Raw genomic sequence first — 26,938 nt, forward strand, 5'->3', positions numbered from 1 at the left:
TCTTTCAGTATAACACAAACCCCAAATAGCAACAGAAACAAAAACACACAACTGATCTCCCCAGATGCCACACCTATACAACTCCTTGTGCTATGAGGAGCTAAGTCAGTCTGAGCCTTGGGCTCCTGGCTCCACCTGACCTGGCATGTCGTTAATAAGGCCCAGGTTCTGCTCATCCCTTATTCATCAGCCAAGTGTTCTGCTGCCTGCAACTTGCAGGTTGAGTCCTGCAGCCCTCATAGCTGGACTCCTTCTAGGCTGCATTTGCTTTGTGACTCTGTTGTTCCTTCCTCCAAGAAACAGGGTAGGGGGTCCCCTGTTACATGCTGGTGGTAACTTTATACATCAACAAGGGTGTATTTGCTATGAGCAATCACAGGGTGGCAGCATAGAGATGAAAGCAGTACACAATGAATTTAAATAAAAATGCGATGGCTTTAGTGGGAATTTGGTAGCACATAGGATTTGTGATGGACCTCAACATGGGGTTCAGTTTACCCTTTTGATAGGGTAGTTTGTTATGTTTAATGCTTTGAAGATGTACCTGCTTAAAGTATTGTTTATATTTAGCCTTATTTAATCATTGCTTAAGTTTTGTTTTTATTACGTTTTTATTTTTATCACTGAAAGAAGTTTTTTTAACATAATGTAACAATGGCCTTGTTATCAGCTCCAGTTAACTGAACTTGGCGCTAACTGGCTGATTTAGAGGGATAAAAGGATTGGATATATTAATGAAAGGTGATAAGGGAGACCAATGGACAATGCCCAAAGTAAGATACCCAGAAAAAGGCCAAATTAAGAGGTATACTTTTGATGGGCCTGACAGACAAAGGAATATGCTGATAGGATAAAAGATGGACAGTATGCTGACCGCAGAGAACATAAAAGGGGGCAGCAAGAAAATTCATCATCATTGTCATAAATACAGCCTCCTACACCTGTCTGGACTGTCCCGGCCCATGATGTACCCTTTGCTTCCAGGAACTGAGTGGTTGTCTTTTCTGCTGAGCAAAGTAAAATTTGGGATTGGGTGAGATTATTGTACTGAATGTTTCTCTCTCTCTGAATATAGAAACTGCTAAGATAATACTTGTTGTATTAATACAGTTAGAGTTTGATATTAAGGCACTGAATTGTCTGTATTCATATTTCACGTTCCTTTTAAGAGTTAATTGTGCTTTAACACAATTGTGGTGCTAACACTTTGTAATGACAAGATGGTTGTTGTCTCATCTTTGCATTCCTAGTTTGTTGTCTTTTTAAATCTCTGGTTAACCCACTGATATAGAAAATTTAATTTCCATAGCGATTCTAAACCTGAGCCCGTTGTGTTTGATCATACCAAAGGTGGCCCTGAGAAAGCATCACTGTTTTATACCGATAACTGCTTTAAGCTAAATGCCTTTTCTCTGCCTGCTGCTATATTTAGCTATACCAGGATTGACTAGTCATTAGCATTTTGCTTTTTAGTCTTCCTGGAAAAATCAGCAAATGTCAAATAAATATCATGGATGCAAGACTAAACTAACCTAGCGCAGTTCTGACTTACGAAATTTTCCAGTTAATAGTGTATTACTAGAAAGTGTCCTTAGTTTCTCACAAAAAAATTCAGAATGGAATCTTAGGTGATGTTATGCTGTAATATTTTTTCCAGCTACCAATAAGGGCCAAATTTACAAGGGATATTCACTTTGTTCAGGACAGGGTAGGGTCTTAGCACATTCACCACTAAATTCATAGATTCATAGATTATAGAGTCGGAAAGGACCCAATGGATCATCATATCTGATGCCCTGCCCCAGGCAGGAAAGAGGACTGAGGTCAGATGATCCCAGCCATGTGATTGTCAAGCTTCCTCTTGAAGATCTCCAAGTTAGGAGACAGCACCACCACTCTTGGAAGCCCATTCCAGACTGTGGCCACCCTTATTGTAAAAAATTTCTTCCTAATGTCTAACTTAAATCTACTCTCCACTAGTTTCCTAGTTACTCCCTGGGGTCCTCTGGAAAACAGGGCATCCCCAATTCCTTGCTGTCCTCCCCTGATAAACTTATAGGTGGCTACAAGGTCTCCCCTCAGCCGTCTTTTGTAAAGTCTGAAGAGATCTAGATCCCTCAACCTCTCCTCATAGGGTCTTTCACGGAGACCACTAATCATGTGAGTGGCCCTCCTCTACTCCAACTGAGGCCTGACCAATGACATATAGAGGGGGATCATCACCTCCCTCGATCTGTTGGTCATGCATCCGCTAATGCATGATTAGGCCCGATTGGCTTTGTTGATGGCCTCATTACATTGCTGGCTCATGTTCATCTTGGAGTCAACTATGACTCCAAGATCTCTCTCAGCCTCTGAGCTGCTGAGGAGGTCATCCCCCAACCTGTAGGTGTGCAGGGGATTCCTCCTTCCCAGGTGGAGTACCTTACATTTATCTTTGTTGAATCGCATCCTATTTCATTCCGCCCATTGATCCAACCTGTCCAGGTTGGCCTGTATCTGCTCCCTGTCCTCTGGTGTATTAACTTTGACCCATAGCTTGGTGTCATCAGCAAACTTAGAGAGGGTGCTCTCCTCACCCTCATCCAAATTACTGATAAAGATATTAAATAACACCAGTCCAAGGACCGAACCCTGCGGGACACCACTGCCCACCTCCTTCCAGGCTGAGAATGACCCATCCATCACCACTCTGTGTATGCGGTCACTAAACTAGTTTGCCACCCACCTGACTGTGTAGGTGTCAACTCCACAGCTCGTTAGCTTCCCTATAAGAGTAGGATGCAAAACTGTGTCGAAGGGCTTCCTAAAATCCAGGTAGATGACATTGGCCTCCGCTCCTGTGTCAAGGCAGTGTGTTACCTGGTCATAAAAGGCTATAAGGTTTGTCAGGCAAGATCTACCTGTGACAAACCCGTGCTGGTTTCTTTTCAGCATCGTTTCCCCTGCTGGGCCTTAACAAAGACGCTCTTTGATGATTTTTTTCTAGTATTTTCCCAAGGATAGAGGTAAGACTGACTGGCCTAAAGTTACCCAGCTCATCCCTTCTCCCCCTCTTAAATTGAGCACTACGTTGGCCCTTTTCCAGTCCTCAGGGACCTGGCTGGAGCACCATGAGTGCTCAAACAGCCGTGCCAGCGGCTCAGCTATGACGCTGGCCAATTCCTTCAGCACCCGTGGATGGAGGTCATCTGGGCTGGCTGACTTGTACTTATCCAGCCCCTCTAAATGCTCCTTAACTAAGTCAGCACTAACCTTTGGCGGTCTGGTGCCTTTTGGACATCTGTCTATACTCAAGGTGGGGGAATTGTCTTGGTCGGTATTAAGGAATACTGAAGCAAAGAACTCATAGAAGAGCTCTGCCTTTTTCTCTGCGTCAACCACCAACTGACTTGATTTGTCCTGCAGGGGCCCTATGTTACTCTGCGCCTTCCTTTTGCTTGCTATGTATCTGTAGAAGGACTTTTTATTGTCCTTAATAGTTGTAGCCAGCCTAAGCTCCAGTCCTGCCTTGGCCTGCCTAACTGATTCCCTGCAATAGCATGCCAGGGAGGTGTATGCCTCCTTGGTGGCTGCCCCTGCTTCCACTGCCTGTAAATCTCTTTCTTTGCCCCCAGTGTTTCCTGAAGCTCCTTGTTCAGCCAAGGGGGCTTTTTTATCCCCTTAGCCCCTTTCCTGCATAAAGGGATAGACTCCTTTTGTGCCTCAAGGATCACTACCTTGAGAAACTTCCAACCCTCTTGGACCCCCATAAGCTCGATGCTCTTGAGTTCAGCCACCTCACTAACTAGCCTTCTAAGTTTACTAAAGTTGGCCCTTCTGAAGTCTAACACTTCAGCATCACTGGATATTTTTCTCACCCTTCGCTGGATAGTGAACTTTACCAAGCGGTGGTCACTATCACCCAGATTACTGTGTACCCGCAGGTCCCCCACGAGATCATCCCCTGTTGCTAAGACCAGGTCTAGCGAGGCACTATCCCTGGTGGGACTGGACACCATCTGAGTTAGGTGGAGGTCCTGCACACAGCATAAGAACCTCCATGAGTGGCTTGTTTTGGCTGCCTGGTCCTCCCAGCTGATATCTGGGCAATTTAGGTCCCCCATGACCACTGCCTCCCTCACCTGTATGGCATCTGAGAGTTGCTTGGAGAATACCTCATCTAGCTCATCATCCTGGTGAGGAGGTCTGTAGTAGACCCCCAACTACCAAGTCCTTTTCTCCTGGCCCCCCCTGGATCCTGATCCACAATGCCTCGATATTCCCCTCCTCCACCCTTGCCTTGATGACGGAAGATGTATACTGTTCCTTAACATAGAGAGCTACACCCCTGCCTTTTCTCCCCACTCTGTTACTCTGTACAACCTGTACCCCTCAGTGCCTACTGCCCAGTCGTGCACAGAATCCCACCATGTTTCAGTTAAGCTGACTAAGTCATACTGTGTGCTAGCAAGTAGGAGTGTGAGCTCCTCTTGCTTGTTCCCCATACTTCTGGCATTTGTGTAAAGACATTTTAGCTCCCCAGTGGGTGCTCTTGGTGTCCCTTTGCCTTGATGGCGTGTGTTCCTCTTAGTGCTTACCTGGTTAGTTCCAGTTCCTTGATTGTGGCTTTCCAACCCTGGGTTCTCATCGACCACCAGTTCCCCGTCCCCTGTCAAGCCTAGCTTAAAGCTCTTTGGAGATCAGCCAACCTGCGGGAGAACAGATGCTTACCTCTAGGAGAGAGATGAAGATCGTCCCATCCTAGCAAGTCTGGTATTACTTTTACTTTAAAAATGGAGTCAGTTTTGGGATGATACTGGATCTTGGTACGGCCACACTAAGATTGGTGGAGACACTAGGCTTTGTCGTCAACAACCTTTTCCAGTAATCGAAGGCGATTGTGCAAGAGCAAACGTTTACCACTGTGTCTAATTCTCCATGCTGCCGTAACATCTCTTATATTGCTCAGATAGATCACCCAAAATCGAATGTTTTGCCATTTAATTTTCCCAACAGATATACACGTGAATCTTAAGTACCGTGTAGTTAAAATGTGTGTTTCGAGAATCCATACAATATGCTTGACAGAAATTGCATGAGAAACATTTTCCTCACATACAGTTTTTTCAGGTTGTATGATAAAATGTATAGCATAAACCTTACATATTAGCCCTTACATGTAATAAAGGAATTATATTTGACCATCAAGGCTGGCACATAAGTGATCATCTGTTTAACTTTTAGAAGCAAGAGCAACTGTAATTCCCAGTGCGATCAATTGTCTGCCGAAAGTCCCTTTCTGCCTTCTGCTAGCCACTTACATTCTCACATGGGATGGCACAAAACTAGTTCCTGATGCTGCTTTGTCTGATTCTTCATGATATTGTAGATAGCCTAATTACCAGAAGGTTTACTGATACAAACTATCTTGGCTCATATACTAGATGGGGTAGAGTAAGAAAGAAAATTATTGCGACATTATGTCAAAGCTGGAACTAACACTTTATTGCAGAGCAAAGGGAAGTAATCTCTAGAGCAACATGCATTTCCTTCAGTTCTTTAGAGAAGGAACTGAAGAACCATTTCTGCACTGGAAATGTCCAAGTAATATGCAATGACACACAAAAAACCTCCTTATGTATAAGCATTATGACGCAGTCTTTAATACCTGATCATATACTATTTTTCCTTAGACCTCCTGCTTCATTAAGTGCACAAGACACCTGATGTTCCCTTAATGGGCTACTCAATATTTTTTTTAATCCTGGCTGTTCATTGTAGCCACGGCTTTTTTACTGCACACTATCAAAGCCCTGCTCTGAAAGCAGAACTACGGAATTTCTCATGGGTCTGAGATGTCGTTCTCACCACTGAGCATATCACAAAAAACAGTGAATATATTTTCACAACAACCTTATCAAAATTAGGTGGTATTATCATTTTTGTTTTACAGATTGTGAACATAGGCAGAGACATATCAAAGTCAAACATCAGGTCTTCAAGAGGAGGCTAGATAGGCACCCGGCTGGGGTCATCTAACCTCAATCCTATTCCTGCCTGGGGCAGGGTGTCAGATGTGATGATCCTTCGGGGTCCCTTCTGACTCTACAATCTATGAATCTCTCTCTCCTAGTTTGGAGTGCCCAGTCTGAGATATTGAGGATCTGATTTTTCAGTGTACTCAGCATTTTTATATGTTCAAGTGCTGCTCCCATCTCTTTCAGTTGTAACAGTTCCATAAATCAGAGCTCACAGCCTCAAGTCAGGCATTTAACAAATGAGTCTTAGTGTCCACCTGTGAGAAATGTAGTTTAAATGATTAGCATCAGATAGAAACTTTGGGGTAGAGGCACAGAGAATCCATATTCTTCATTAATCATAATATGCTCCTCTTTCTTCCTTCAGTCCTCTTTGTCATTCTTTGCACATCTTTCAGTTTGTGTCACAGATGAAGCGAGGAGCCTGCAGACACCAGTCACCTTTACTACACACTTCTTTCTGGTTCTTCCCCTGAGTGGGGCCAGTCTGAACAAGGCCAGTATGTGAGCATATAATGAATGACTAGTTCATACTCTGTGTATACAACAGCGTACACTGGTAATACGAATAATACGGTTGGCTTCAAGCCACTGGATAGAAAACACTGATTTACTTTCATATTGAAATAGTAACTAAATACTTATTGTATACCTACAACCCTTGGAATTTTAGCTCAAATTTGGTGTAATGAGAAAGTTAATGTGGCTTTCTAAAGATGCCAGTCAGAAAATGCAAGGAGGTGTGACAAATAAATATTAAAATGACATTTAGGATTCTTTCCTAGGCAGGATACATTTTAGTAAATTTGATCGGGTGCCTCTCTGTTTCCCAACATGCACACCCACACATAAATTCATTTTAAACATTTTGGAGAAACATCAATAATTGACTTGATTTGTTGCAGAAAAACCAAATGCAAGCGTGACCGTGTACATAGCCTCTATAAATGTTTTCTGGTAAAATAATAATGAAAAAAGAAAATATTTTCTTTTCAAATGTTCCAGCAATAGTTAAAGTCTATAGCAGAAAAACCAAAAATACAGTTCTTATACATTTTATAAGTGTCCTGATCCTTTATTGATGGTATGAAACATTCCATACACATTGTTGGTGGACAGATTCTGGACCTATATGAAGTACAGCTCCAATCTTCTCTGCCTCTTATGACAATTATAGCTAAGTATGTCACAGTCTTTAAGGCAGACAAGGTTCCTTGGGTGAATCTGATATCTTTTATTAGACCAACCCAAATAGTTGGAGAACAGTTATTTGGGTAAGTCTAATAAAAGATATCAGATATCAGATTCACCCAAGGAACCTTGTCTACCTATGTCCTTAGACCAACACGGCTACAACCTACACCCTTACAGTCTTCAATGCGTTTATCCTTGCAACACTTCTGTGAAAGAGGGGAATGCTGCTATGCTTGTGCTACAGGTGAGGAACTGAAGCTCAGAGAGATTAAAGCCCAGATCCACAAAGTTTATTTAGGCACCAAATTCCCTTTTGGCACCTAAATAAACTTTGTGTTTTTGACCCCAAGTAACTTGCCTGAAGTCACACAGGAAGTCTAATACAGAACAGTAAGTTGAACTTGGATTTCTTAAGGCCTGAGCCAGCACCCTAACCACTGGAATATAATGTACACAGAAATGATACAAAAGCATCATTCATGTGTATCTGCTTTCTGACTTCCTCACTGTCCAGCAATTGTTCCATTCGGCATGTCAAAAGCAGAAATAATTTGCACAGGTATTAGATGAAGGAGCCACTGCTCAGTTAGGGGAGTACACCGGCTAATGCTTCCTCAGGGACAGACCCTCTACCCTATAAATGGTCTTCTATTACCTGTCATAGATTCATAGATGTTAGTCGGAAGGGACCTCAGTAGATCATTGAGTTGGACCCTCTTGCCTTGGGCAGAAAAGAGCGCTGGGGTCAGACGATGTGCTGGAGTCAGATGAGAGTCTCTTGCTCCCCGCCCTGGGGTCCCATTCATCACCCTGCCCCACTTCCTCCTTCACCGTGGGGGTCTCGATCTGCCCCCACCCACACACACCCCTTCCCCTCCACAGACTTACCTGCAGGGTGCTGCTCTCCATGCTGCCTGGCTGCATTCCTGTAAATTGGTTATCAGATTGGTATTGGCCAATATGCCTGGTGAATAATCAGCTATCAGTATTGGCCAAGAAAATCTTTATCGGTGCACCCCTAAAATATACTTTTAAAAACCACTTTACTTTGAAAGTTATCGATATTACATTGTATATGTCTTATGTTAATAGAAACACAGCATCCTGTCTTCTGACCCATGTAGTCCAAACAATGCCAATGGCAAACAAAGTATAAGAAGAAAGCAGGCTATCAGGTCCAGGACTAGCTGCTTAACATTTTGTACAAGGGTTGCACAAAAGAAGAGGCTGTGTAGGTGCCAAGGCAGGGGTGGGGCCTCTAAGGATGCCTGGAGGAAATTTCTTTCTTATACCTTATACAATATTTGAAATAACTGGAAATATAGCATTTCTTATAACTGGAGATGTTACCTCAATCCCACACAGAATATTAAGATGCTAGCAAGCTAAAAAACATTGTTCATTATGCTGCCAAAACTGTCTCGTTTTTCTCCTCAAAATCTCTTCTGTGTACACTGCATCCATCTGTATCAATCTGTTATCTCTTTTTTTCATACGAGGCTCGCACACTCCATGGGGCAAAAAACAGATTTTTATTCTATGTTAGTACAATGTCTAACACAGAGGAGTCTTGGTCTCTGGATTAAATCTCCAAGTGCTACAGTATTAAATAGGCAGACAAAACTCTTGGAGTAGAGGCGATATTTTTTTAGACCAACTAAATAGCAAAAAAATATTCTCTTTTTGCTACTATTTAGTTGGTTTAATAAAATATATCACCTCTACCCCAAGAGTTTTGTCTTCCTATGTTTTTAGACCAACATGCCTAAAACCAATATCCCTGACAGTATTAAATACAAATAACAATACCAATAAATAGTAATAAAAAATCCACAGGACGCTCCAAGGTGACTGTGTTACTAAAACATCCTGATCCTATACTCAGTGCTAAATGCTACTCATTTGTGGCCTACTTATCCAAATTCCAGTGGCTGCATAGAAAACATATTTTGATAGGCCTGGTACACTTTAAAAGTTTAGATTCTAGTATATCTAAGAAAATCAGCTCTATACTTTCTTTTGTAATCTGGAACTGAATTCTGCCAAAATAGGGACAGCATCCCAGAATTACTACTGCAGACACGCAAACATAAGTGGATTCAGGACTTTGTAAAGAGGGATGCAGGAGCAGTGACCAACACTACAAGGATGGTTGTACTCCCCTGCTCCCAGCTTCCCTGCTTCTCCCAACGGGGCAGGCAGACCACACCATGTAGATTTTTGTTAAGTCTCTGCATCAGGTAAGAATCTCCTTCCCACTCCCTTGAATTCAGCACCCACTCCTTTCCTCTCCATACTCAGTGGCATTTCCACTTCTCACCCATTCCCCACTCTACTTAAGCCTCTGGGCTTAGGAAAGTGAGATCTACAAACTGCTGCAGCTGTTCTGGTTGTTCCTGCCCCGCTTCACCTGGGGCTGCAGAAAGCAGCTATATGAGGACCTGGGCTTGGCTGAGGACAGTAGCTGTGGTGGGTTGGTCCCCTCTTTCCTGTGCCTACTCCTGGGTTGGCAGGGAACACTGAGGGGACTGGGCAGGGATGCAGAACCTGCCTGCTGCCACTGCCCCCTGTGCAGCCCATCTGGAGCGGGGCAGGTGTAGCTCTGGAGCTCCCATTGCCCCTGGATCAGCCAGGGACAGGGATGGATGTTGGGGTGGCGGGGAAAAAAGGAGAGGAAATTGCTGCTGAACATGGAGGGGAAGGGAAGCGGTGCCAAAGTGGAAGAAGGGGGGCTTATACCTGCTTCAGGGATTTTTTAAAGTCTCAGCTGTTGCTCCTACACTGTTGTCTGAAAAGGGGGTGCAGCCGTGCCACTGGTGTTCCCCCCCCTGCCCCCCCAATACACCACTGCACATAAAGAATGGGTTTCAGCATATCCCGATACAAAAAAGCTACGCATTTTTTAATTTGTCACTAGAATCACGCTGGAACTGGTTAATTTTTAGCTGCATAACCTCCAGTTTTACTGTCTAAACCTAGTATACACATCCCTAAATAGCTCCCCAAATTATCTAGATTTCACTGTATCAAGGTACAATCATGCAACAAAAACACGTGTCCAGCAATCTGATCCAGGTTGGTAAAATTGGATTTTGGTACTAAAGACCAGAATCTTGCGACTGCTAGATTGGACTTAGAGTTTTTAAAGAAGTTGGTGTGCATCTTCCTTCTCCTTTGGGTCTCCGTGCTCATTAACTTGTAGGACTGAGTCTTCAGTGAATGTCTAAATTCAAAATGAAACCCCATGCCTGAAAGGCCTACCTTCAGCTCTTCTGTTAACAAAATTCTTCCTGATTTGATTAAGAGTTTTGTATCTGCAAGAGCCATTTTTATTTTGCAATGCATTCTGAAAAGAGGAACCTAAACTACATTGCAAGATATTGAGGAAAATGCTACAAGTTACAAATACTTGATCTGTGAACATGAAGACATCTCAATGCGAAGATAAAGTCTGTGTCTTTGGCTTCACTTCATGTAAATCCCATTGCAATTTAGTAAAACAGAAAATGCAATATCATTGCTCTTCTGCAATGTCACTTTTAATATTGGCTTAAACTTGAAAACAGCACATAAATTGATAGCAAAGGGCTGCAAGAAACATATTTGCTAGATGCGTATCACTTTCCACATAACCTACAGTATTTTTGCTTAGTCTTTGTACTGTCAATTTGTAGAAAATGCTTAGACTAATAGAAGATGCTACTGGATATGTCCCATAAACTGCATTAAAGTAAGGACTTGTGGGTTTGATTTAACATTTTCTAGTAAATGACACTCCTATTGACAAGGAATAATCAGCACCCCTGTATAGCAACTTCTTCTTTATTTCAGTCTCCATCTTAACTAGAGCACTAACAAGCCTTGTATAGAATAGTGAGAGGATTATATTAAAGTTGTTAGATGATACCAAACTACTCAGTCAATTATATTTTTGTTTTTTCTGGACAAAAATTCCTGAGATTGAATATGCTAAGCTAGGTACTATAAAGGATATATATTTAATCCCTGAATCAAAATCTTTTTAGCTGCTCCAGAGACTAGTCCTAAACTAGCTATCTTAAACCTATGTACTTGTATAAAAGCCTCTGCTTTGGGGCTGCCATTGGAAAAAAACTCTTAAGATACCTGATTCCTCTGTTGTTTTCAGTAGCCCTTTGATAATAGATTCCTTTCCTTTTTCATGTCCTTATAACAAGGAATTTAAGAGAATTTGTAGACACATTGGAATCTGACAGGCCACACTGAGCACTTTGCTATGGCCTCAGACTTGCAAAACCTGGGCTATCAACCATGCACCTTAGCACCTGCAGCACCCTAGCCCCCTTTGGTATTAGATAATACAGATGACTGATATTCAGCTAGGGCAGTGGTTCCCAACCTTTTTAGACCACAGATTGGCAAACTGCGTATTGGAAGTGACCATGGACCGGCAAACTGCAGACCAGCATACTGCAGACTGGAAGTGACCGGCATACTGCGGACCAGCAGCCAACTCTTTTTTATACTCAGTATAAAACTATACTGATATGGAAAATTTAATTTCCATAGCAGTTCTAAACCTGAGTACTTTGTGTTTGGTTATACCAAAGGTGGCCTTGAGAAAGCATCAATGTTTTATACCCGTAACTGCTTTAAGCTAAATGCTTTCTCTCTGCCTGCTGCTATATTTAGCTATACCAGGATTGACTAGTCATTAGCATTTCGCTTTTTAGTCTTCCTGGAAAAATCAGCAAATGTCAAATAAATATCATGGATGCAAAACTAAGTTGACCCAGCACAGTTCTGACTCATGCATTTTTCAAGTTAATAGTTTATACTCAGTATACGAAAGGGTTGGCTGCCAGTCCACAGTATGCTGGTTACTTCTGAAATTCTGGTCCGGCAGCCAACCCTCCTGTGGACCAGCAGCCAACCCTTCACATGTCGGTACCAGGCCGTGGCCAAGGTTTGGGAACCTCTGAGCTAGGGAATCGCCTTTAGTCTATAGGGATACCATTAATTGATCTCAAAATCCTATTCTGTTTTTTTGAGATGGTAACTATTAAAAAACTCAGATTTCTCTTCCCTTACTTGCATTCTTCAGGAAAGCTCTGGGAACACACAAGCATTTGACGCTGAAGCTTACAGTTTCACCACAGAGACCGTAGTAAGGACTGTACTGGGAACACTTGGGAGCTGGCAGAGAAACTATGGAGATAAAGGTGGAGAGACAGCTGGGCTGTGTTTCTCACCCCTGAGGATCAGCATATAGGCCTGGTCAACATGCTGTCCTCCGGGGTTGCTGCACAGTGTGGGTACCAGGTCAGTGGACTCAGCAGCCTATTCTTTATCACATGGGACTAGAGTTTCCCCAGTGCTCAAACTGGGAGAAAAGTGTTGGCCCAGGTTTAATCCAACCTTGCCAGTATGACCCCTACAGTTCAACTGCCCCCCACTTAAGGGTCTGAAGTGGGGCAGGAGATCCCCGAAAAGGCTCAGCAGGGGAGAAGGAGATAGAGATAAAGCAAAAAGACTAGGGTTGGTTAGTCAACCATCCCAGCTACTTCAAGACACAGTCTATACTTCTTTTGAGATAACAATGTTCATTTGCTAACAGTCCTATAGATCAAGTGGTAAAGGTGTGCATATGAGGTGACCAAGCGTTCATAGCATCTGCTATAGTAGATTGCTGCCTATGAAAGCTCATGCTTCTATGAAGCAATTAAATCTCCAAGATGCTTCCCCTGTCCTACCTTCTGGTAGAAGTATGTAGACATTATCAAAGGTTCCTGATTCAGACTTTGCTGATTCTAGATGGTCGGTATGCTGTTACTACTTCATGTTCTGTTTTTCATTTACACATGAAAAAAAATAGTTTAAAAAACTCCATTAAAGGTATTTTAGGCTGAAAAATGAGTCACTCAGAAATTAGAAAGTGCCAGATTTAGAGTTGCCCATGTGCTCTTAATGCTACCTCTTGTAATGTAAAGTTTGTTTGTAAAGTTTTATATCTGTGCACTTATTGGACATTTAACTGAACTATCAGAAATTTTACTTAAGGACTTTTTCTCCAAACTCCCTCCCCGCCTTCCTGCTCTCATTGTGCTATATTTAATAGACAAAGCTCAGTTATGGCCCAACCTGGACACTCGTCCAGAATTGCTCTCCCTTGCTCCTGGGTAGCTATATCATCATGTGGAGGAGTAAGCAACCTCTTCAACGTCACCTATCCCCAGGCCTTCCACGTGAGCAATGTGAGTGGCACTAGGCAGAGCCTGGCCAACTGCCAGGGGACACACACAGTACAAAGTCTAGACTGGTACAGGGCATGTCCCTCTGGAGCAGGGAACCAGTGTGTCAGAGTCAGCCTCCCAGGCAGCATTCATCTGTCTTTACCCTACCCCAGACACATGGCTTGTAGTGAAACAAAATGGATTGCAAGCAGCGGGGAATGAGCACAACACTGAATTTTGGCTTTGGTGGTTGTTTCTTTCCTCTTTTCAGTGTTAGGAGAGCTGCAGCTTCTCGCACTTCCCCAGCTGCCACAAAAGAGGACCTCATCCTCAAAATATGCTGCTGAGGGTGAGTTAGACAGGCCTGCTTTGCAGGTGGACAGTTCAAAACCCCAACCAAGAAGTCTCCCCTTCTGCCCTGAGGCTTGGCCTGTATTCATAGGGAAAGTGAATACTTCCACATAACTTAAGAGGAAAGGCTGAGGGAACTGGGCTTAATCGGCATTTATACACATACCTTTTTGTCCTGAGACACACTGATGTGAACTGTGCTGCGCCGTGTGCAGTTGTATAAGAGGCAAAATGTGCGTCAGTGTGCAGAAAATGGCAGTGGTGCATTTTTTAACTAAAGCACCTTCTCTGTGTTTTAGATAAATGCGCCGCTGCCATTTTCTCAGCTCTGACAGGTGCGCATTTTACTGCTTATATACCTGCAAGCGACACAGTGCCGAGCGCTCAGTGCTGCGGCGCTTACATGTGTAAAAATGCCCCTTTAGTCTAGAGAAGAGGACAATGAGGGGGGATTTAATAGTAGCCTTGAACTAGCTGAAGGGGGCTTCAAAAGAGGATGGAGCTGGACTGTTCTCAGTAGTGGTAGATGACAGAACAAGGAGCAATGGCGTAAAGTTGCAGCAAGAGAAGTTTAGGTTGGATCTTAGGAGGAATTTTCCCAGTAGGATACCCTCCTAGTGAGAAAATTCTTCTTAATATCTAACCTAAACTTCTCTTGCTGCAACTTGACACTGTTGCTCCTTGTTTTGTAAAACACTGGAACAGGTTACCCAGAGAGGTGGTAGACTCTCCATCCTTGGAGGCTTTTAAGACCTGGCTAGACAAAGCCTTGGCTGGGATGATCTAGTTAGGGCTGGTCCTGCTTTGAGCATGGGGTGGGACTACATGTGACCTCCTGAGGTCTCTTCCAACCCTAATTTTCTATCTATGGCTTTATTTCTGATCTCACCATTGCAAGGGCCTGACTTGGAGGGCGCCTGCAGCTCTCCTATGACCCATCCCAGCCCTCCAGCACCCCAGGGCAGGGAGCTCAGTGAGGCTCTGGGACTCTTCTCTCCACGGCAGAGGTTCCCAACCCACGGGCTGCGGCCTGGTACTGGGCCTGACAGATTGGCTGCCCGTCCGCAGGTGTGTTGGCTGCCAGAGCAGAAGTCCGTAAGTGACCGGTATACTGCGGACTGGCAGCCAACCCTTTTTTATACTCAGTCTGGAAGTGACCAGTCTACTACGGACCGGCATTCAACCCTTTTTTATACTCAGTCTGGAAGTGACCAGTATACTACAGGCTGGCATTCAACCCTTTTTTATACTCTGTCTGGAAGTGACCAGAAGTGTATACAGAGTATAAAAGCAGGTTAGCTGCCGGTCCGTAGTATATCGGTCACTTCTGGTCTTAGTATAAAAAAGGGTTGGCTGCTGCATACTATGGACCGGCATACTATGGACTGAGCATAAAAAAGGGTTGGCTGCCGGTCCGTAATATGCCGGTCACTTCTGGACTGCAGTTTGCTGGTCCACGGTCTAAAAAGGTTGGGACCCCCTGCTCCACAGCACCAGGCCTGGCCCCTTCTGAGCCTTTCCTCAGGTGCTTGCAGTGGTATCACATAGCGGGTATTGGCGGTTGCTTGCCACTCCTGCCACCGACACCGCTGGCAGCATCTGTTGCTGGTCGCCGCTCGCTGTTTGGTGCTTGCCACCCCCTCCCCTGACAGCACTGGGTGCCTGCAATCACAGGTGATTTGTAGGGGGGGCACATGCCCCCCACCCCGAGATTGACCAGTGCTGACCCAAAGAACAGAGCCTGCCCAGGGCTACTCCCCACACCCCTGCAATCCCTTCTCTCCATCCACCCAAAGACACAGCAGATGCCTTTTCCTTGTGAAAACCCCCTTTGCTTTCAAGCAGGCCTGGAAGGCTCCCGTGAAGAAGGAGGAGGAGGAGGAGGAGGAGAGGAAAATGATGCTTTTTTTTTTTTTAATAAAGAAGAGAGGGAGGAAGGGGGTGGGGAGAAACCCGCCCGCCCGCCTGCCTTCACACCCACTCGCTTGGGCGAGGACACGGAATCGGGCGCCGCTGACTGGGTTGGTTGCGGCGCCCGCCCACTCCGGCAGCGCGGCGCGGGGCGGGGCCAGCCGCCATCTTGGGCGCGGGCGGGGAGGCCGGGCCGGGCCGGGCGCGGAAGTGGCTGTATCGGCGGCGGGAGCGAGGAGGCAGGGCGCGTCCAGGGCTCCACTCGACCCAGGAGGATGGCGGGGCGGCTCCCGGCCTGCGTGGTGGACTGCGGCACCGGGTGAGCGCCGGCCGGCCGGGCTTTGTTGCGGGGCTGCACGGCTGGGGGTGTGCGTGCGTGCGCGCGTGTGTGGGTGGGTGGGTGCCCCGAGCAGCGCCCACCCCGAGCTGGGCCCGCATCCCTGCCTCCACCTCCCTTGCCTGTGTGGGGGAAGGAGAGAAAAAAATAGAAAAAATGATTTAAAAAAAAATTTAAAAAAAAATCCCCCCCTGTAGTGAGCAAGCGCAGAGCAACTTCCTTAGTTTTGTCAAAGCCTCTTCCTGCTCTCTGCCTTTTCTACCTTATAAGGCAGTTTTTTTTCAGCCTCCAACCTCGGAGACTGCCTCTTTTCATTCAGCCACGGCCCCGCTGGGGGGAGGGAAGCCGCCCCTGCCACCTGCGAGCCAGCGGGGAGCGTGGTGGAGGTGGCGGTGGCCGTGGGGGAGGAAGGGCAGGGGGCGAAGCGGGGAGGATGACGTTGTGCGGGAATGGGTTGGGAATGAGGAAGCGCCCCTGCCGCGTGGGTTTACGGATGGATTATTACGATTTTCAGATCTCCATCGTGCCCGCAAGCCGGCTTTGCCGTGAAAGCGGGGCTCGGAGGGTTTCGGAGAGCAGCGTTTCTCAACCTTTTAAGTAGCGAGTACCCCCCTGGCTTCTGGAAATGTTAATAAGTACCCCGACACTCAATTTTCCAGGGGATTTTATATTTACAGAGTAACGTGTGCCGTATGTTGGAAGAAAGGCTGCGTCTATAAGGCAGATGTCTGATTTGGGGTGGGTAGGGTGGCCACCTTTTACACCAGGGGTGCTAGAAGTGATGTTGGCCAAAGCTAGGAGGGCTGAACCAACTGAGGGTTGGCCAAAGCTAGGAGCCAAATTATTACTGGGGTATTTAAAGCGCAATGCAATGTGCGGCGTACCAATTTTTTTGCCATAGGTTTGAGAGGGGGAAAGGGCGAGAGAGAGGAAAAGGAGAGGGAGAGAGAGTGTTGAGGTACCCACGTACCCCCTGCCTGTCTGGTGTACCCCAGGGGTACACGTACCACAGGTTGAGAAAGTGTCGTAGAGGTTAGGGCTGGAAGGGACCGCCTGAGATCATTCTCAAGGGGCAGGATGTCAGCTGGGGTCAAATGATCCCTGCAAGATAAGCATAGTGGGGGTTTTTTTTAAGGTGTTAGCATCCAGACATTTTATTTTTATTTTTTTAAGCTGTTTTAGCTCCTCTTTCCTAGTGCAGATGAATGGATGAAATGACTCCGCTAGCTGAACTTTTCTTTATGTGTTTCACTTCCCATCTGTCTTGACTCAGAGAGAAAATCATGCCAATGCAACTAAAATGCATTAGGAAGCAGCCTGTTTGGCATGGTGAGAAGCGAGTGGATAAGAGTCTTTAATTTTTATGGAGACTTTTTTTTTTTTTTTGCATTGATCGGGCTTATGAATAGTTATAGTGGCCCTCCTCCTTTCCATGCAAAAGTTCCTACTGGAAATAGGGCATCAGTGAACTTGTTTTTTTTCACAAGCAGATGCATATATACATGTAATAGTTATGTGCTGATGGTACCATAGAAGGCAGGGCAGGATGGCACTGTATAGACAGACTAATTCATGGAGGCATAAGCTTTTTTAAAAGAAACAGGCTACTTTGTTAGGAAGTTATGCCTCTGAATTAGACTGAGGTGCTACGCTGCCCTGCCTTGTGCCTCCCTTCAGACTGCCAAGGCTACCTCTCTCTGCTGATGGTACCATAGTCAACGTTACATTATAGGAGAAATAAAGTCTTTTCATGTGTTGTGTGCGCACACTTCTCTTTCTCACATTTCATGTTGGATACGATGTTCTCTATTCTTTCATTGGGCTTTCCAAAATATTTCTCTAAGGTAGCTAGCAAAGTGAGCGTACAAGCCTGGCCTTGAAGAGCTGAGTGGTCCAGGTCCTGTACAGAGATTTGCTTATGCAGAGCCTGCATAGGCTTCCATTGACTTTAAAGGCTTTGTAGGAGGTTAAAAGACTTATTTTTTTTCATGATTGGGCCCTAAATTGAAGTAGGCGTGAGAAGGATTTGTACAAAAAAGACCGCATTGATATCATGTGTTTACTCAGCAGAACATGTATGTGGCTTTGGTATTTTGTGGTTGGGCTGTCTGTCTGTCTTGTTCTTTATAGGTAACGTGATGGTTTGTGTCTAGGAAGCATTTGAGTACACTAATTTTTTTAAAAAGGAAGCTTGAAGCTTATATAAGTAACACTTTTTTGGAGGAGCTAAGTGTCAAATTCCACTCCGCTTCCTAATGCTGTTAAGGCCAAAGAGCTGATGTGATCTGGTGCTGTCCCTGAGGACAGTGTTACCTTTAGAAACTTACTAGAATAGAAACACTTTTCAGAAAAGAACAAAAGAAAGTAAATCTACTGTTAAAACACATGCAGTTGAGAGGCTAATGCACAAGAACACATCTTTAAGAGTTTTCCAACTTTTGTGCACAGGAGGGGTTGGAGGTAAATCTTTCCTTAATGTGACTTAAAATTCTATCAGGGTTTTCTAAAACTTTTGCTGTTTGCTTGTCAAATCCACATTGTTCTGTCAAGTCCAGCTTTATTAATAATCTTTGTGCTTCTATGGAAACGGTTCTAATCCTTCCACTTTCCAGAACCTCCCCTAAGATGCACTTAGTAGTCTGAAGGTCATTTTCCTCTAAGCTGTTTCATAGGGCTATTGCTAGAATTTCCAGTTGCAGTGGAAAGGCATGGATTTCTGGAGGAGATACCTTTAACTGGACCACCATAGAGCTGGAAGAGATCTTGGACAAGTTTTCAGGCACAAGGTAGCCTTCCTCAGATATACTGTGAAAGATCTGACGAAGGGTACCTTGTGCCTGAAAGCTTGTCTTAAGATCTCTCCCAGCTCTACAGTTGGTCCAGTAAAGGTACCACCCCCAAAAGTCCTTGCCTCTCACGCATTTCCTGGACCATCATCTCCTCTTCAGCATCATCTCAACACTACTGCATTTGTAGCAGAAACATTTTAGAGCTGGGGTTGTTGGACTTAGTATTCTTCATTGCTTTCAGTAGAGACAAGTACAAAGTACAGTGCTTGGGTAGAAAAAGTTTAATGCAAAAATGGGGAATTGACAAGTAGGCAGTAATATGGTAGAAAGGAACTTTTATTACAGTAGATTAAAACGACTATGAGTCAACAGTGTGAAGCTTTTGCAAAAAATGCAAATTTTGTTCTGAGATTCAACAGGCATGTCATATGCTAGAAACAAGAGGCATTTCTGTCTACTCAGCCTAGGTCAGGCCTCATTTGGAGAACTGTCTAGTTTTGTGCACTGCACTTTAAAGGAAGATATAGACTAACTGGAGCAAGCCCAGAGGAGAGTAACAAAAAAAAGGTTGAAAATATTGGCTTTGTTTCTTCTAGGAAAAGGAAAGCTGGATGGACACAATAACCTTTTACATATGTGACTACTGTTGTTATGATGTAGAGGGGTGACCATTTGTCTTCTGTGCCCTTTTAGGGGAGGCGGTATGTATTTGAAAACTTACAACAGTCTTAAGGGTTGCTTATATTGTGCAGTGAGGGTAGAATCAGCTTACTTTACAGCAGGAGAGATTTAGATGAGCTATTCAGCAACTTCTAACTATAAGAGTGGTAAAATACTGGAACAGATTTCTTAAGGAATTTGTGGAATACCTGTCATTGAAGGTACCTTTAACTGGACCAACGTAGAGTTGGGAGAGATCTTGGACAAGCTTTCAGGCACAAGGTACTCTTCCTCAGATGTACTGAGGTTTTAAAGAACAGTTGCACCACTCCCTTCACCACCAAATTTCCCATCCCGGGAGAAGCCCCAGGCCCTGCACAATGGATCCAATGCCCAATCCCAGCACATGGAGATGGGCAGGAGCAATGCTAGGTCCCAGACACAAGGCCCCAGGGCTCAATCCTCATACGGGGGACTGGACCAGCATCAGGATCCCGGATCCCAAACCCGGTGGGAGGGATGGAAGAAGGGGGGGGGGGGAGACATTGCTGGCCCTCTGGGACCCATCCTCACTCCCTCCCTCACTGTGCGGGTGTTGATCTGCCCCACGCCCTACCCTCTCCCCTCCCCCCACAACAGACTTACCAGTTGGATGCAGCTGTATTGGATAGTGGATCGGTATCAGCTGACATGCCGCCTTAAAAATCGGCTATCGGTATCTGCCCCCAAAATCTCTATCGGTGCACCCCTTGGGCCAATCTTTTTGGCAGCTGTCCCCCAAATTAGCTTCTCATCTTTCCTGAGTGCCACTCTTGTCCCCTTCTCTTGCCCAATTGGATGCTCTGCTTTCCTTTCCATTCCTTGTCCATCTGCTGTTCTGCTCTCTGCTTCCTGCCATATCTGCCTCTGTGGTACCTGCCCCCTCCCTAATCAGCTGCATACCTAGTACAGAAGCTGCCTTGCCATAGATTGGCCACCTCTGGACTAGATGACTGCTTGAGGTGAGGACCCTTCTAGTTCTACATTTTAATGGAATTTGAAATGTCCAAAAGTTATTCATTTTTTTCTAACAAACCTGAGATCTAGATACTAAAGTAATGTGCACTAAACATTAAATGCAAGTTTTAAAAACAAAATTAAGTAGTTGGTCCTTTTTGTTACAGTATAATTGAATCCATGAAATAAAATATTAAAAGTCCTAATAGCCAGTCCACACCCATGATAGAATACTTTTATTCACTAATTTATGATGTGTTGTGTAATCTAATTTTAAATGTCCTAATGCTGCAACTCTTGCCACTTCTCTTGGGAGATTATTCTGCAGCACAGTAGATTGTACTGTCAGGTAGATTTTGCTAATGTTAATACTGAAGCAGTGTTAACAGGAGCAGTCATCCAAATCCAATCATTCACGTAGGTTCTTAACCTGCATACAGGACCTTCACCTAATGCAGGAGGTATACTGTCCCACTAGGGGGAATGCCTTACTGGATTTGGTGTTGGCTGTGGGGGAGGACCTGGTAGGGGAGCTGCAGATCCGTGGTCACCTTTGGGACAGTGACCACCAATCAGTCAAATTCATCATATGTTGTAGGGTGGGTAAGATAACTAGTAGAGTGGAAGTGCTTGTCTTTACGAAAGCTAGCTTCAGTGTGCTTAAGAGTCTAGTCTGACACACTGCAAGATAAGAGCATTGGTGAGATGGGAGTCTAGGGAGGGTAGTTGTTCCTAAAGAAAGTGATCCTTCGGGCACAGGAGATGATCCCAGTACGAGGGAAAAGGGGGAAAGGAGCCAAAAAACTTCCTTGGCTAAACAGGGAAATCCAGGGGAGCCTAAGGGCAAAAAAGAAGGCATGTAGGTGGTGGAAGTAGGGGGAAGCTATTAAGGAGGAGTATACCTACTTGGCCCACAGTTGCAGGGAGGCAGTTAGAAAGGCCAGAGCAACTACAAATCTGAGGCTGGCAACACAAATTAAAGACAGCAAAAAGTCTTTTTTTAGGTATGTAGGGAGTAAAAGGAAGGTGCAGGGCAGCATAGGACCTCTCCTGAACAAGAAGAAGCAATTCGTGACAGACAGTGGGGGCAAGGCTGAGCTCTTCGATGAGTTTTTTGCTTTGGTGTTCCTGAACAGGGTTCAAGATAAGTCTCCTAATGGGTTCTTAGATGGGCATCGGGGACACCAGCCCACCAGCTGTCGTCGCTGACTTGGTGCAGAGTCAACTGGACGTATTCGAGTCAGCAGGCGCAGATGAGCTGCATCCGAGGGTACTGAAGGAATTGGTTGGTGTCATAGCAGACCCACTGGCACAGCTGTTTGAGTGCTTGTGGGGCTTGGGTCAGGTCTTGGAGGACTGGAAAAGGGCCAGCATAGCCTCTATTTTCAAGAAGGGGAGGAAGGAGGATCTGAGGAATTATAGGCCACTCAGTCTCATCTCTGTCTTGGAAAGGTCTTTGAAAAAATTATAAAGGATCATATTTGTGGGAGCCCAGCAGGAAAAATAATGCAGCAGGGAAACCAGCATGGATTTGTTGCAGGTAGAGCATGCTTGACCAGTCTGGTTTTGTTTTATGACAGGGTCACACAATGCTTAGATGCAAGAGTAGAGGTAGATGCATCTAGGGCACAAAAATATCCAGCACACCTACTGGCTGGGAAGTGACCCCCTCAGCAGCACAGAAGCGGAAAGGGATTTTGGAGTCATAGTGGACTCCAAGATGAACATGAGTTGTCAGTGTGACGAAATCACCAGCAAACAGACACTTTATCAGAATCAGTAGATGCATGACGAATAGATCCAAGGAGGTGATACTTCCCCTCTATGCGGCACTGGTCAGACTGCAGTTGAGTAGTGTGTCCGGTTTTGGGTGCTGTACTTCGAGAAGGATGTTGATAAACTCGAGAGGGTCCAGAGGAGGGCCACTCGTATGATTAGGGCCTTACAGGACCATCCCTATGAGGAGAGACAGAGCCCTGGACCTCTTCAGCCTCCGCAAGAGAAGGCAAGGAGGTGGTCTTGTGGTCGCCTACAAATTCATTATGGGGACGCAGCAAGGGATTGGAGATGCTGTGTTCACCAGGGCGCCTCTTGGGGTAACAAGGAACAATGGTCACAAACTGACAGAGAACAGATTTAGGCTAGATATCAGGAAAAACTTCTTTATGGTAAGGGTGGCCAAAATTTGGAATGGGCTTCTGAGGGAGGTGGTGCTCTCCCCTACCTTGGGGGTCTTTAAGAGAAGGCTGGATAGGCATCTGCCTGGGGTCATCTGACCCCAGCACTCTTTCCTGCCTAGTCAGGGGGTCAGACTCCATGATCTGTTGAGGTCCCTTCTGACCCCAGCATCTATGAATCGCTGAATTTTTCTTTTCCTAAATATATTTAATTAGTTCTGTAATTCTTGTCTCCCACACACAAGGAAAAAAATCCCACCAAGGAACTTCCCCTTCTGCAGACCCCTGTACTCCACTAATTTCCTTCTTTGGTATTTTTATACCCTTTAAGTATACATAGACTTTTATGATGTCCTCTGGTTTATCATACAGCATTAGTATACAGGTTTTATTTCATTCTGTTGAAGGATCATTCAGACTTGCAGATAAATGCATATATTTACACAGAAGAAGACATCTTTAGGGATAATCACCCATAAACGATTTGTGCAGCCTATCAAAGATAATCTCTCCCTCCTTGCTTTCTCTCCTCCGTACACTAACGAACTTGACTTCACCATTTTTTCCAAGTGGCTTTTCTGTTTTGTTCTCTTTTCAGTCTTTTTTGTATCCCTGTCATCAAGTAGGAAATTACGAATGCCTTCTCAGGACAGGGGGTTTTCTTTATGTACCATATAGCAGGTTATTTCAGGGTAGTTGGATAGCTCTTTCAAATATATGGTCTGTTTCTCTACTGGAGTGTCGTTGTATAGAGAATGTCTTGTATTTGAAAGCTTGTCTAACTCAGTCCCAACTACGAAGTTGGTACAACAAAAGATTTCACCCTAAGAAATTCTTGTCTTTCTTGAGAGAGCTCATTGAAAAAATTTCATCAGAAAATACTGGTTTGTTCCCACTGAACAGTTTCACAGAAATGTCCTGGGTTTACCAATTTTTTGTCAAATTGCAATTGGGGTTCAGATGGAAACCTACTTGATTTCTTAACAGATTGCTGGGAATTTCAGGGCTTTGGTGTTGTGGCTGTAGAGTAGCCAGGGTTTCAAGGCTTCCTGGCTCTGTATCAAAGCGCCTGAAAACCAGCTGCATTCTGGACTCTTGAGGGCTTCCAGGTGTCTTGCTGTGGAGCTGGGAATGGCGCTTCAGTAAGATTTTGGTCTCCTTCAGTTTCCAGGCTGTCATCTCCGTGTCTGAGAGCTCGGAGCCTTCCCGTGAAGCGGGTGAAACTAACAATGTTGTTGGTGCAGTTTAGGAACCATAACGTTTGGCTGTACTTGTTAACTAATTTTAGACCTCTCTTTGGTTAATTGTTATGCAGGCCTTGCAAATGCAAAGGTACCTGACTACCTAAAAACACGAGTACTGTGCTTGCTTTTAATATTTTGAGAGTTGTTCCAGAAATATTTTACTATAGCTATCCTCTAGTTTTTGTATTCTTGCCTTCAGAATTTCTTCAGCTAAATTGTACTTCAGTATCATTTAAAATTTGTATAATATGTCTACCCCTGCACCTCTGTCTTTCAGTTGTATATTGATTGTACTCAAATAAAATGAGAAGCTACGCCCCGGAATGAGAAATGAGTACATGGTCCATAAAGAACTTAACAATTTAAATAGACATTAAACATACACGAGATGGAGAATCGGGTGCAACCAAAGTGATAGTTATATATAGTTTGTATCTTTTTGGCTTCACAATTTTTGTAGGTTCAATTTAGCACTTCAAGGTTGATAATTCTCATTAAAATCTATTTTAAGGAGGATCTTATGCTGACATTCCTGTTGGAAGACTCTTCCCTCCAGATTTCATTTATATCCACTAAACTCTAATCTCTATTTAGTATAATTAAATTCTTCATTATTATAACTTTCATAAAAGCTGTGGTTCTAATGAGACTTTAATTGTAACACAAGTTTTTTGAGTGCATGTGTGTTCATGGAGAATTTTTATCTTGGAGTAAAATTTACCATGTTTGGTGTCATTCTAAAAGGAATATTTTTGAATGGAAGATCACAAAGATTTTTTTTTTTTAAATTTTTATTTTTTTAGACCTATAAAAAACAAAATAATTTCTTAACAATATGGATGCTTGTATTCTTCAGAATCTGAAAGCTGTCATGGGGGTTTAAGTGGACTAAACCTGGCCTGTGGGTCAGTTACCTGACTGTTGAGTTAAATGTATGAAGTAGTGTGTCATTTCCCCCCCCCCCCCCCAATCTAATATAAAATCAACCAAGCAAGTGTGTTAAGTCTACATATTTAAACAAACCAACAAACAAAAAATTGGGCAATGTAAATGTTCAGCTCTGTGTAATTTTTTTTTACTAGATCTACGTAATATTTTTATAGTAAATTTTTTTGAAAAGGAGTTGTGGAAACCCCCAAATTATTTGCAAATTCAGAGAACTTGGGTGAATAATTTAGGCCAAAAAATGCAGGAGAGGGCAAGCAGTATCTGACACATTCAGAATGCAGCTTGGTGACTTTTCATTTTGGAATTCCATTTTTCTTTTTTAAATTGGTCTAAAAAGCAAAGAGGTTAATTAGAGGGTTTAAGAAACTCGAGGGAAATGGAACACTTTATGTGGGTTTGCAATAAACATTTTAGGGTGACCAAAAAAAGAATACTTGTTTTCTCTGAGAAACCTGAAAAGTTTCTGTTTCAGCTGAATTTGAACCGATTTGCTTTTGGATGGTTCACCCACTGAGCCAAAAAGTTAATTGTTGACCAAGTTCCAGCAACAGTTATCTCTGGTCACGCTATTCTAAAATCATTACTGTTAGCTTGGAGAGTACTTATCTTACATTGCAACAAGGGAGGTTTAGTTTAGATTTTAGAAAAAACTTTGTAACTATACGAGTGATTAACCACTGGACTTGACTACCTAAACAGAACCTCTGCTGCTGGAAGTTTTTAGGGATAGGTTAGACAAACATTTTGAGGTATGGTTTAAACAGATGATTCATTCAGCCTTGAGCATGGGTTTGGACTAGATGATTTCTTGAGATCCTTTCCAGCCTTATGTTTGTTTCTATGCTTTTTTTCCCTTGCATTGCAATTCTTTATAAAAGGTACCAGGTGAAGCATGTATAGCCTAAGAAATATACTTGACATCTTGTCTGGATTTTTGATTATTGGGAGTATAATGACATGATGCATTCTTCTGATGGTTTTATCTTGTAGGTAATAGGTAATCTTGTAGGTAATAGGGTGGTTATTAACATTCTTTCTCATGTTTTGCTTTAGATTCATCATACTGTTAGGTGTTTGCTGTTCTCAAATACATACCACTCCTTGCAAATTTACTGAAGGAAGTCTGGGTATAGAGGTGCACTGATATATTGGTTGCATATAAGCTTGGCACCAATAAAAGGAAAATTTACATTAGCAGCAATTGGCTTTTCTTGGCTGGTGTAGCTGATTACTGTTACCAGTAAATGCTGCGTGCATGTGCGCAGCTGCAGCATGCATGCAGCTAGCAATGTAGCCTGGTAGCTTGGAGACCAGTGTCCTACCAGTAAATCTGTGGGAGGGAATGGGTGGGGGACAGGGAAGGGGGGCATGGGAGGGGCATATTGAGGCCCCCACGGTCAGGGAGGGAGTGGGTATGGGCATGGGTATGTGCTGTGCGGCAGGGATATGTGTTGCCCTGCCATGGTAGTGAATGAGATGTCAGGTTTAGGAGTGGGATGGAGCCAGAGGTGGTTTATCCAGGAAGTCTGGGGTGGGGTGGGGTGGGGGAGGGGGGCGCGGTGCCCTGTTGTTGCAGGGAGGAATGGGGGGGCATGTGCTTCCCTGGATTTGTGTATGTGGCAGAGGCAGGCTACCTGCTGCAGGCTTAGGGTAAGGGGCTGCGCTTGCCTCTTCCTGGCAGGGGGGTAGGCCAGGGCTGTGCTCAGGGCTGGTGGAGGGTAGGGTGGGTAGTGGTGGCAGTGGCTCTGGGAGGGATGGCTACAGGGAATTTTGGGGTGGCTATAGGCCACCATGTAGCCACTCCTAGCGCCACCGCCACCGCCACCTGCTATGCCCCTGTCTGCTTGGAGCCCAGCCCCGGCCTGGCCCCTCCCCACTGGAAAGAGGCCGGTGCAGGGGTTGGGAGCGCATTGCCACTCCACCCCGAACCAGACCCCCAGCAAAGGTTTGCCTTGCACAGAGGAAAGCACCCAGCAGGGACTTTTTGCACCCCCTGCTGCAGCTCAAGCTGGTTTAGGATTACCCTAACCCTGCCCCTCCTCCGCCATCACCTCTGACAGTGGTTGGGCCTGGGAATGAACCCCCCTGGCCTGGCACTG

The 26,938-nt window shown here is 44.5% G+C and overlaps 1 protein-coding gene across 1 annotated transcript in view; it reads left to right on the forward strand.

The window, feature by feature from the left end:
• The first annotated feature begins 15,878 nt into the window (after window positions 1-15,878).
• ACTR3 (actin related protein 3) overlaps window positions 15,879-26,938 on the forward strand; it is a 54,630-nt gene continuing 43,570 nt past the window's right edge. Inside the window, exon 1 of the mRNA XM_006258102.3 lies at window positions 15,879-16,007. Within this exon, the coding sequence (XP_006258164.1) occupies window positions 15,964-16,007 (44 nt within the window). The 5' untranslated portion in view covers window positions 15,879-15,963. The remainder of the gene's footprint in view (window positions 16,008-26,938) is intronic.

This window comes from Alligator mississippiensis, chromosome 4 (genome assembly GCF_030867095.1).
Source record: "Alligator mississippiensis isolate rAllMis1 chromosome 4, rAllMis1, whole genome shotgun sequence".
NCBI lineage: Eukaryota > Metazoa > Chordata > Crocodylia > Alligatoridae > Alligator > Alligator mississippiensis.